The 12,243-nt window shown below is 42.9% G+C and overlaps 1 protein-coding gene and 1 long non-coding RNA gene across 6 annotated transcripts; both read right to left on the reverse strand.

The window, feature by feature from the left end:
• Positions 1-1,321: 1,321 nt before the first annotated feature.
• On the reverse strand, positions 1,322-6,873 carry LOC108361662 (uncharacterized). Of its 4 annotated transcripts, none has more exons than XR_001847339.1 (2): positions 3,694-6,873; positions 1,322-3,627 (listed from the first exon to the last, which is right to left on the reverse strand). XR_001847339.1 is itself a non-coding variant. In XM_017614349.1 (2 exons), exon 2 carries the CDS (start codon positions 5,107-5,109, stop codon positions 4,201-4,203), a length of 909 nt encoding a protein of 302 aa, XP_017469838.1. In that variant the 5' UTR covers positions 5,110-6,005; positions 6,068-6,873; the 3' UTR covers positions 1,322-4,200. The 4 variants fall into 4 exon arrangements, 3 of the variants coding, with proteins under 3 accessions (XP_017469838.1, XP_017469840.1, XP_017469839.1); XM_017614349.1 differs by having other exon boundaries at positions 1,322-6,005; positions 6,068-6,873; XM_017614351.1 differs by having other exon boundaries at positions 1,322-6,689; positions 6,799-6,833.
• Positions 6,874-6,943: 70 nt separating this feature from the next.
• On the reverse strand, positions 6,944-10,693 carry LOC108361665 (uncharacterized). 2 transcript variants are annotated; one of them, XR_001847343.1, is made up of 3 exons: positions 10,651-10,693; positions 7,722-10,589; positions 6,944-7,322 (listed from the first exon to the last, which is right to left on the reverse strand). It is a non-coding gene; the product is annotated as an uncharacterized LOC108361665 (long non-coding RNA). The 2 variants fall into 2 exon arrangements; XR_001847342.1 differs by having other exon boundaries at positions 7,552-10,589.
• Between the last annotated feature and the right edge of the window lie 1,550 nt (positions 10,694-12,243).

Raw genomic sequence — 12,243 nt, forward strand, 5'->3', positions numbered from 1 at the left:
GCCACTATTACAGAAGCGCTTAAGGTATCAAAATTAAATGCAAATCAGTAGACAGCGATGCGAAGAATTGCCAAATTGAGCGGAAAGGCAGTATAAAAGAAGAAAAAAACAATTTTGATCAAAATAAATGTGCAAGAGTGGTAGCATTTCCCTGCATCGCACGAAAACCGGACCGTTGTCTATTGGGATATGTTGGGCCTTTCAGAATGCAATAAAACACATTTTTAAGATTTAATTGAAGGTTATTTGGTCTGACAAGACTAAATTAATCGCTTTCAAACAGATGGCCGGGCGCGGTATTGGATCAAATACCCAAATTAAGCCTAAGCGCATCTTGTAATGCAAGCTGTGAATCACAGTGGTCGGTCAAAAATAGTTTCGGNTTTTCCACTATGGGTGGTTTGTTATCGAACAATGGGTGATATGTTATCGAACGATGAGTGTTATGATATCGTGCGATGGGTGTTTCGGCGGCAACATACCCTTAAACTATGTTCACATATCAATATTACCTCAATCAAAGCTCGTTTTTTAATTACCCCGTTTACACAGGCAAATCTCAGATTATTAGCCGTCAAATTTGTTGTGCTTGTTACTCTCACATCTCAAGGAAAAGTTATGTTTCTTCTCTGTGACACCGTGATCACGTTTTTCTGCTATATTAAGCAATATAGATATATTTTAACAACATTTTATTAAAAAACACCTTTAAAACCCTCTTTTCCTTGCTAGCGTCCATTTTTGTTTACTTTTACATTTGCCATTTCTCCTCTTCTTCGCAAAAACAATCGATAAAACTAGGATGGACACCGAAAAGCTATCGGTTAAATCTGAGATTATTTTATAATTACAGATTAACAAGGGAAGAATTTTATATGGCTAATCTCTTTTTCTAATTACAGATTAGGAAGTTAAGCTCGAAAATGAGGATAATCTACTTATATGTGAACCTAGTATTACCCGTAAATTACCCACGGATTGTTTTAGGATTGTTCGATATTTCATGGCACGATAATCGATTTTTTGAATCGATATTGCAAGGTCGATATATCGAAGACATCGATACTTTACCCGCAATATCGATATTTAAGTTTAAATTTATTTTTCATCAGGTTTAATCAGCAGCTTGTGTGATTTATTTAGCTCTTAAGTTTGATAAACCGCTTGAGTCGACCGGCATGCCGTTTTAATTCTCAGTATATATACGAGAAGGAAATAACACAATTAGTTGAGTTGATAAGCAAGTCTAATATTCTATTCAATTGGGAGTAGGATTATCAACATCGATTTTTCCTATATCGATATTGTTCAGCCCGATATATCGCCATAACGATTTTACATGCAATGAATTAAATCGATTCATGATATCGATACTTTCTTAAATATCGAACATTCCTAGGTTGTTTACAACTTTCTAAGCCGACGTCTAATTTAGCCACCTTTGTCGCTGGGCTCTCCAGAGTACCGCACTGAGTTTGTATAGTTACGAGCCTTAGCTCTGAACGTGTTGATGACTGGTCCTTTCGGCCACAGATTCCGTGGTAGCTTTTCATCGATGACAATGACGACGTCACTAACGGCTATTGGTGTAGATTTGTAGAACCACTTGACCCGTCGAGTAAGAACTGGTGCGTATCCCCTTACCCAGCGGTGCCAGAATCTATCACCGAAGAGTTGTGTTTGGTGCCAGCGTTGTCTTAGATCTAGCTCGTCTCTGCAAACAGGTTTGTAGCCATCTGCCGAGCTCAGAAATAAATGATTTGGCGTGAGGGCGATGTCGTCCGATGACTCGAGACTTACAAAGGTCAGCGGGCGCGAGTTGATAATATATTCTGCTTCCATCAGCGTGCTACGAAGACTTTCGTCGTTGAAAGAATACATCGGGCAGATGCTTTTCAAAATTGCTTTCGTGCTTCGGACGAGTCGTTCCCAGGCGCCTCCCATATGGGGTGCGCCGGGTATGTTGAAGCGTCATTTAATGCGATCGTATTTTATGGTTAGCTTGTCAAAATCGATCTTCATCAGCTGCTCTCGTACAGCTTTCTCGGTGGCCCTTAGGTTCGTGCCGTTGTCCGGGTATATTTCCATCGGCGTACCACGGCGTGCCAGAAAGTTGTGTAAGCACATGATGCAGGAGCTAGTATCCAAACTGTAAGCTATTTCGAAGTGTACTGCTCGTAGTGTCAGGCAAATAAAAAGCACACCCCATCTCTTCTCCTTATGCCGGCCGACGTTTACCGGTATGGGTCCGAAGTAGTCCATACGTAAATGGTCTCTCGAAGCTGGCCAATCTCGCTGCGGGTATTGGCGCCATTTGTGAGGTTCAGGCACGATGTTATTTATCTTACATTTTTGGCAGGATTTACGCACAGACTTTTATAAAACGCGCAAACGTGGCACGTAATAAGAGGCCATTACGTTGTTCATAGTCATCTCATGAGCCATACTGTGATTTTCGACGTGGTATACCTTTACTATTAGGAACGTAATTTAGCTTTCCCTTAACATAACGATAGCGTCTTTTCTGCAGTTGATGGAGTCGGCTTTGCTTTGAGCCCTCATGATCCCGTTGTCATCGAGGTAAACATTTAATAAAGCCAATCTGCTTTGTTTGTTTAGCGATAGTTTCGCAAGTAGTAAACTAATTTCTGCGGAGTATGCTTCAGCTTACGTTGCTTGAGGAGTAGGTTGGTCACCTTGTTGATCAGTTCCGGAATAGTATGGTTCGGTTTGGTCCGGTTGAGTCGTTTAGCGTTCAAACGATCGAAGTACAAAAGGAATGTTGCTACTGCTCTGTATAGGCGACGCCACTCTGAGATATATTCCACGTTAAATTTTATGGCATCATTTTTTCGAGTTACGTGTAAGTGTTTTTTCAGCTCCGTCATATCTGCTTCTTCGAAATGCTGTGGTTGCTGCGGCCACTCGCTCTCGTACAATTTAGGAACTCTGGTCCGTGCAGCCACTGCTTACTTCCCACCATACTATTGACCTTCGTCGCCCCATCTGCTACGTTCCACTTTGTTGGAACCCATTGCCATTGCGTATTGTTGGATCTTTCCAGGAGTCCATCTTTAGCCACTGTTACACCGTTTTGGAATCGCACCAGTATGTGGCGCTTCCGATTTTCAGACCACGTAGGTTGATGATCATTTGAGCCAAACGTACACCCATTACTGCGGCTTGGAGTTCCATGCGTGGGATGGTCATCGGCTTCAGCGGTGCGACCTTACTTTTTGTAGCCACCAGTGTTGCGTCGACTATGTTGTCTCCATGTACCCGCACATAAGGGGCCGCGGCGTATGCATATTCGCTCGCGTCGGTGATAATGTGGAGATGTACCCGAATCGATTTAGTCAGATTCGGGGAATAGCATCTCGGAATTTCGATTGCCTCTACATCTGGCAGAAGTTGCTTCCACTGACGCCAGCGTTGGTGTAGTGAATTAGGCAGCACTTCACCCATCCTATGTTGGCTCGCCACACATGTTGGAGGAGTATTTTTAAGCCAATTGTGTGACACGGCAGTAGCCCCAGGGGGTCGAAGATTGACATGAGGACCTGTAGGACCTCTCTTTTGGTGGGGACTAGGCCATCCATCAGTACGTCACGTCGCAGCCGGGCGAACCTGGGAACATATTTGAAAACGTCAATTTGTGGCACCCAATACATACCTAACACCTATTGTTGCTACCAAATTGGACTGGCGCTGCGAAGTCGGCATCGAGTAACTGCATAAGGACTTCAGTGGAGTTCGACGTCCAATTTCGGATTTCGAATCCACCAGCTTGATGAACCTTGCGAACCAGAGTTGCCACCTCGGGAACCTCCTGCTCGCTGTCCTTGGCTGTCGATGTAGTTGTCGACATAGTGAGCCTTTCGGATGGCCTCGTATGCTTGGGGATACTGCTGGCGGTATGATTCTTCGTTCTTGTCACGTATGTAGTATGTATGTTGACTGCCAAAGGTCATTGGGCGCATTATGTACACGCTTACGCGGTTGCTGGCTTTTCCGTACCATAGGAATCGTTGTGCATGCCTGTTCTCCGCGCGGATGTTGATTTTGTGGAACATTTCCGCGATGTCCCGGCAGGTCGCCACCTGGCTAACCCGGAACGCAAGCCGAATCTCGATAAGTGGATTCCAGAGATCTGGTCCAGTAAGCAAAAAGTCGTTTAAACAGACTCCGTGAGATTTCGCCTTATTTTTTTGGCTTATTGGGATTCAGCGTTATGAAAATTGGCAAGTACCAAGGGTGCTTGTTCTGGTTGGTAATCTCCGTCTCCGATAGCTCGACCGCATAACCCTTTTGCAATAGGTTACGAATTTGCACAGAAAATTTGTCGTACGAATCTGGCTCTCGCTTGATTTTAGCTTTCAGACAGTGAAGGCGATTGAGCGCGTTGGTGTAACTTTCTGGTAGCGTGTCATTACTGTTGCGCCATAAAAGGCCGACTGCAAATCCGCCATTCGCCTTGATGCATGTCCGGTCGAGAATTTCGATCGCTTGCTGGTCGTCGGCTGACTGTACGTTGTGAATTTTTACGGGATAAAGGCTAAAGCTATCTTTTACTATATCATGCAGCTCTTGCCATCTACAGTCGCAGTGGTGCATAGTCACGTAACTCGATGCGGTCGATGTACCTTGTATGCTCCACCCAAGTAAACATTTAGAAACGATGGGTTCGTCCCTTCTGCCTTTACGAGTTCTGCGTGGAACAGCAATCTTCCAGTTGTCGGCCCCAATAAGTAGAGTTGGCTGAACTTCGTAATATGACTGCAGTGGTATGTCTTTTAAATACGGATATTTACTACGACGTTCACTTGCGTTAATCGCTTGCTTAGGTAGAGCGATATTTTTTATAGTATGTACGTTGTTGAGCCAGTACAATTTGCCGGTATTTGGAGCCGAGATCTGTATTAATGCCCTTACGGATGCACTTTCGTTGCGTGTAGTTTCACTGGTCCACTGCAAACATGTAGGTGTGGGTACTCCTTTGATATCGAGTTTTTCGAACGCCGCTTCGTCAATGAGAGACACGAAAGACCCTTCGTCAAGAAACGCGTAAATATTAATGGTTTTGCTGGCTGTATGAAGGTTCACGGGCATGATGCGGAAATATTGGCTACTGGAGTTGTTACTTCGGTGCGTGCTCACGTGGGCTTGGTCCGTTTCCGCGTCGGCGGGGGTTTCGGTACCTTCGCTGTGGAGTAATGGATGATGCTTTCGAGGGCAGCCATTTATGCCGCAACTATTTTTCAAGAAGCACCCTTTGCGATGGGGTTTAAGGCATCGATAACACGCTCCACCTTTTTTTTACTGTTTCCCACCTCTGCTGTTCGGACAAGCTATGGAATTTTCCACACTGTGCAGCGCAATGTTCAACTGCACCGCACGTGATGCATTTCGTTGTCGAACGCTTGGGTTGCATGTCCAACGATTCACAAGATGGTCCTTGGGAACGGTTGTCTCTTTGTGGAATGTCATGTTTCTTTGGAGGAGGGATTCTCGACGGAGTGCACTCACCTTGGCTATGCGTGTTGACTGAGCTGGTTTTGTAGAACGCGGGTGATCAACCGTAGAGGCCGCCTCCGCCATTCGATAGAGCCAGTCGCTGAATTCTTTAATGGTTGGTGCAGTGCCTCGCCGCAGATGCATCGCCCAGTCCAATTTATGCTGGGCATGAATCACGTAACTTTGAAACGATAGTCGTTGCCAAATTGGAAACGAGTTGACGATATTGCTTAAACTATCAATTTATGTTTTCATGATGCAAGACAATTTCAATACGATATCGTCCAAACGATTGTCGTCATACGTGATTCATGCTCTGATTGGGCAATTTGTCTACCAGCTCCTGGTAATGCGCCTCCAGCTTACGTGTCTCCATTGTGGCGCAGATATTGCGTACGGCCAACGAGAATTCTATGAGAGATTCCAGTTTGTCTTTAGGCGGTGGCAACTTCCTTACCCTTTCAATCGTTCTCTCTAAGATGTACTCCGGTCTACCAAAGAACGTTTTCAGTATGTCGATGAGCTATTTGTTCCGATCTGTAAGCTTACATACCTGCCGAGTTCATATTGGCAAGTAGTCGGAACTTTTGTTCGATGTAGCGCTCCTCCGCGGCTCTTTTCTCCTCTAACATTGCCAACTCGAGTCGATGTTGACGGTTTGTTTCGTCGCTGGTTGGTGACGAGTTAAACGCAACTTGCGTTGGAGCACGTTCATCCAGTTTGAACCTCATAGGATCGCTTCGATGGTCATCGCCGATCTCATCTGCTTCGGCCGGTGGGACTGGACCACGTGGCACTTCGTGAGGTGTGGTGGTCGTGGCTGTAGGTGTTTATGACATTAAATCTTCAGGAGTACAAAGAACGTTGGCACTATCGCCACCTTCGGTACAAAGGGAGCAGTTCCAATTCCGCTTCTGTATGCTCTAGTCTACACCAACGCGCTCAAAGTGATACCAGAGATCACACCCATCGCACTATACCCAGTTCTCTGTCTCTCTCCCGCAAACTTTGCACACGCACATGCCTTGCGACAACACTGCTAAACGCTCAAATTTGCAATCGCTTGTCTGCCCAAGTGAATGTATACGTATGCCGCGTGTGTCTGAATTTGACGGCTTGTATGAAAGAACCGTTGCGGGAAGTCTCCAGAAATGCGTCTTCGGATTTTTCTCGATCTGAAAGAAATGCTCACGTGTATGAATCCACATGTACACTTGCAGGTGAGCTCGGTCCCAATTAATGATTTAGGTAGAAATTTTTTTTAAGTTTCTGCTGAAAACTCACCCAAAACGCACTGCACATGTTCGCAAAGAGTGCATACAGAAGCAACAATTTGCTAATTTGGAATGACCTCCACAATCCGGGGACATGAATCTCATCGAGAATTTGCGAAATCAAATAAAAGCGCAGCTTACTAAGTATCCAAGTCCTTCCAGTTGAGTACATGAGCTGTGAAAGCAAAGCAAGGCTATACCTCCAGAATTTTTACAGAGATACACATTAGATATGCCAAATTGTATCCAGGAACTAAAAAAAAGCTGACGTATACTGAACATTGTGTTAATAATTCCTTTTTTCGCGAAAGATGTCAAAAAGTTATTAAAAACATATGAGTGCAGAACTGTAACATTAGCCTTTATTTACGTTTTTATCTGCTTTTTTTATTATTAATGTTGTATTTACTTCAAATCGTTATGAGAGAGGACGTACAGGTGTATCTGTTGAAACGTGATCTGGCGAGGAACGAAAAAATAAGAGCTAGCATTTTGCTGAGAAAAAACGCTTTACAAGGCGTGATGCTTTATTTCCTAAAAATACATATACGTTGGGTTACAATTGATAATTTTTTCAATAAAAAACTCTTAGGGCCGGTTACTCAGTGTCTGGTTAACACTAATCTGCGGTTAAACATCGCTACCGACGTCTTCGACTCCATGCATATAACAGGGAGTCGGTAACGTCGATAACGATGTTTAACCGCAGATTAGTGTTAACCAGACATTGAGTAACCGGCCCTAAAGGCTCTGTTATGCATACTTGGCATTGCTTGAGAGTTGTCACATAAGGAATCTGTTAAATGAGCTTCGCGTGTAAGCGGTTACCCAACGCACAGCATTACATACGTAAAAGTCTGTTGGTTTTTGATTTCTACGTAAAAATGGTATAGCAGTGCATGCAATGCCAAGTATGCATAACAGAGCCTTTACACTTTTGCGTGCTTCCTCCGCTTAAAACTCCAGATCACGAATGAGTTTTTCATTAGTGATGTGGTCGTTTTTACCAATTTAGAAATCGATAACAATTATTACATTACATTAAGGTACAAACAGAGGATTGGTTCGCTGGAACAAGCAAGTATCTACTCTAACAACATTAAGGTACAAGTAGACTAATACATTTGAATGAACAAGCAAGTAACTGCGCTAACAGCCCCTCCCCCGTAAATCTAACCAGATTTACCCAATTCCAGCTTAGCTAAGATGCAAGCCGGCCGCTTGAACGTACCCATCTTCGTGTGGACTTCTGCTGATCTATCCTGACCATCTTTACCAGGAAATACTTTTGTCAATCGTCCCATAGGCCATTTCGAGCGATGCAGACAGCCATCGCATACAAGGACGACGTCACCTACGGCTAATGGCTTCACTGGTTGTTACCATTTGATTCTCTGGACGAGGTCGGGTAAGTATACGTCGACCCACTTTCTCCAGAAATGATACTGCATCTGCTGAACCTTTCGCCACTGTTAATTCGACGCCCGGAACTTCTCTTACTGCGGGTGTGGCGTTTGATCGGAATTGGCTGTACCTATAAGGAAATGATTTGGGGTTAGTGGTTCGTCAGTCGTGGCGTCCAACGGTACGTCAGTCAAAGGCCGCGAATTAACGATGTTTTCCGCTTCGCACATTAGGTGGTATAGGCCATGGTGATTTTCGTTATATAATGCATGCCCCATTGCTCTTTTAACACTTCGCACTAAGCGCTCCGAGCAACCTCCGGCGTGGGGATTCGAGGGACAATTAAAGATCCACTCTATATTCTTATTTGCAAGTGCATCAGCTATCTTACCGTCCTCGAACTGCTTCAGTTGTCACTTCAGCTCTCGGTCAGCGCCGACAAAATTCGTACAATTGTCCGACCGTATTTGTACAGGAACACCTCGCCTACTCATAGAGTTCCTTAAAATCATCAGGCAAGTATTAGTAGTCAAGTCTTTTGCTATTTCAAGATGTATCGCTCGCGTAGTATGAAAATCCTCGGCGTTTCTGTTCATTACAAACTGCGCTGCGCACGGTGAGCATGTGGCTCCGAAGGTCATCACATTCATTACGTACTCTTCCAACGGCGCCCCGGAATCGACTCTCCAAAGGAAACGCTGCGATGACAGATCTTCCTTCCGGATCTTCACTTGGAGAAACATCTCCACAATGTCTGCACAAACTCCAATTGGCTTCTGTCGAAACTTCATTAGTACCGTCCTTAACGGCTGCGATAAATCTGGCCCACTCAATATCGCTGAATTTAAGGAAACCCCTTCCGACTCTGCTGCAGCATTGAGCACCAACCTGATTTTCCCAGGCTTGTTTGGGTTATACACCCCGAAGTGAGGCAGGTACCACGTACGCTTGTCTTTGACTGCAGCTTCCTCTTTACTAAGCTTTCGGGCGTATCCCTTCGCTACGTACTCCGCCATGATCGTAGTGTATGCCTTACTCAAATTATCGTTGCGTTTAAGTCTTCTTTCCAGTGTGTAAAACCTTCTCTCTGCCATCTCTCGGCTCGTCGCCTACTCTATGTTATCGTGTTTCCACAATAAGCATGTTTCGAATCGATGTCCATAGCGCTTAGTATTCTCCTCTAACAGTTTCTTCGTATGATATAATAATGCGCATGGGTAGCTGGACGACTTCCTGATCCGTAAATTACCCATCCAAGTTTTGTCAGCACCACCGCATAAACTCTGCTACCGTCGTGAGCCGTTCGTCGTGGTACTCCGAGATACGCGTTGTCTAATCCTATCAGGAGTTCGGGCACAGCACCAGAATACTCGCGGAATGGCAGATGTCGATCCTTATAATGAAGGTCCGATAGGCTTATTGAATGCATTGGCAATTGGAGATTTGAAACCGTACGCACGCCTCGCATATTAAACTTCTTGCTACCTTGCTCAATACCGGAAATCTCTACATCTACCCTACCAGAAGGTTCAGCGACAGTTGTGCTGCCGAACCATTGCAACGTTAGACTATCGCTGTACCCCTTAAGCCCAAGACGAGTTACTAAGTCACGGTTGATTAGTGATATAGCAGACCATTCGTCGAAAAACGCATAAGTTTTGATTTCTTTCGAATTTGCGTACAACATAACCGGTATAATTTTAAATAAAAACTTCGATGCTTTGTTAGACGGGATAGTATTCGTAAAAACTTGTTGTATTCCCTCCGGCGGAGCGGGTTGTAGCTGCGCGGCTTGTTGCTGCTGCTGAGCTACGTGATTCGATGCTTGCCGTGACGCTTTTTGCCTATGCGATACCTCGCGTACACGTTCTATTCTCGTTCACATTCATGTTGTTCTTGACAAACGCTGCTACGGTGATTGCCTTTCAAACAATTAAAGCAAAGTCTTCTTCGACGAACTAAACGCCACCTCTCTCCTTGATACATGTCTAAAAATCTTTTACACTTACTGAGCCCTGGTGCGCGCTTTAATATTCCGAATGCGAAATTAAGCCGGCTGATCCATACTTATACTACCGCGAACCGACCCCCAACGCTGGTGCACAATTTAGTTTCGCCTGTACGACTTAAAAATGCTGGTGCACAACCCAATGTAGCCGATGCACGCTCAATACTCCCGGAGATGCACACTCAATACTTCTGGTGCACACTTTTTACCAAGTCCGCTGGGCAATTATACTCCACCTGCGTACTGCTATTCACGCACCTCACTTGCTGTTTCTTCTTTGGCGAAAAGTGAAATAAAGGCTGTTGAAACGTGATCTGGCGAGGAACGAAAAAATAAGAGCTAGCCTTTTGCTGAGAAAAAACGCTTTACAAGGCGTGATGCTTTATTTCCTAAAAATACATATTCGTTGGGTTACAATTGATAATTTTCTCAATAAAAAACAACTCTTACACTTTTGTGTGCTTCGTCCGCTTAAAACTCCAGATCACGAATGAGTTTTTCATTAGTGTTGTGGTCGTTTTTACAAAATTAGAAATCGATAACAATTATTACATTACATTAAGGCACAAACCAGTGATGAAATTGATGGTACAATTGTACTTTTTTGGACTTTTTGGAAGCCAAAAGTACAATGGTACTACATTGACATTTTTGATACATTTTTGTCAAGACACGGTACTGCAGCACAATTATGTCGAAATACCACACTCTATTTACTTGGAGTTTTGAATTTTTGTGTATAAAAATATAGTCATATTTTTCTACCATATTTAAGTAAATATGTGGTGTTTATTAAAAACGAAACTCTTACTTAAATCAAAAAAAAAAGTTCCTGTCATAATGGGACTATTCATAAAATTTTCCAGTAAGTACTAGCAGCCAGAGAATAAAATAAACATAGCGACTAAAATTAGGGGGAAGACTAAAATATGAGAAAAAGTTATTGAACGCAAAACCAGTAAAAACGTGCAACTCACGCCATTCTGAGTTTCTGATAGGTAAACTTGGTAGGAGTATTTTTGTATTTTCCACACAAAATCATCCAGCAGCAAAAATTCTGAGCAGTTTGCAAAATTTGCAAAAACTTGCAATCTTCGAAACAGCTGATAACTTTCACAGTTGCAATAGGTGGTTCCTTTGGTAATTTATTATACGCTTGGTGCATTGTCCCTACTATGAAATTTTTTTACTATTTAATACTTTTGTATAAGAAAAATGTTTTTAACATATAAATTAATTATCTCGGAAAGAATAAGTTTTTTTGATACCACATTATGACGCGTTCAAAAATAAAATAATCTCTTCCAAGCACCCTTCCTTGTCACAAAAGTCAAATAGATATAGCTACAAATGTGCCTTTAAAACTATCCCATTTTCGTTTTAACGATCAACTGACAAATTCGGCCAGAACCTTTCAGCAATATTATCTATTTTGGTATATTTCTGTGAAAAATATGGTACAATTGAAAAATTTTATACAGCAGCCATAGTTGACGCACGGAAATTAGAAAATTAAAGATTAATAGTAAATTAACTAAACTGAACTTTTCTTCCTTTCTTTTGTTTATTCACGAACACATGTTTGTGGTCAACAGACTTTTTTACTTGTAAGTTTTCGCAGGTAAAATTTTTCCAGCAAAAAGTGGCAGATTTCAGTGTCATTTTGCGCTCTCGATTTCCCCCACTTTGCAAGATTTTAGGTACGAAAGCACTGCTATTAACTTGTTTATTTCTATAAAAGGAAATATCTTTGTAAAACTTCCATTTCGTTAAATGCAACGATTTTTTTTTTAATTTTTGTATTACTAGCACTTAGATAACAATATAACTTTTATGCTTTGGTTGATTACCTTGGCGTTTTGGTGGCCCTTTCAAACAATTGATTTGCACTTATGTTTTTCACCTTCGACACGCCATGTGTTATATCATGATTTTTATACAGCAAATCTAAAAACATATCGTCGTTTAAAGTACAAAACCGCGTATCGTCATTCTGCAAAACCGCGTAACTGACATTGGCTTCGCTCACACAAGCTCTTGGCT

The sequence above is a fragment of the Rhagoletis zephyria genome, unplaced genomic scaffold, assembly GCF_001687245.7.
Source record: "Rhagoletis zephyria isolate East Lansing unplaced genomic scaffold, Rhagoletis_zephyria_1.1 Rzeph_scaffold_00812, whole genome shotgun sequence".
Classification (NCBI taxonomy): Eukaryota; Metazoa; Arthropoda; class Insecta; order Diptera; family Tephritidae; genus Rhagoletis; species Rhagoletis zephyria.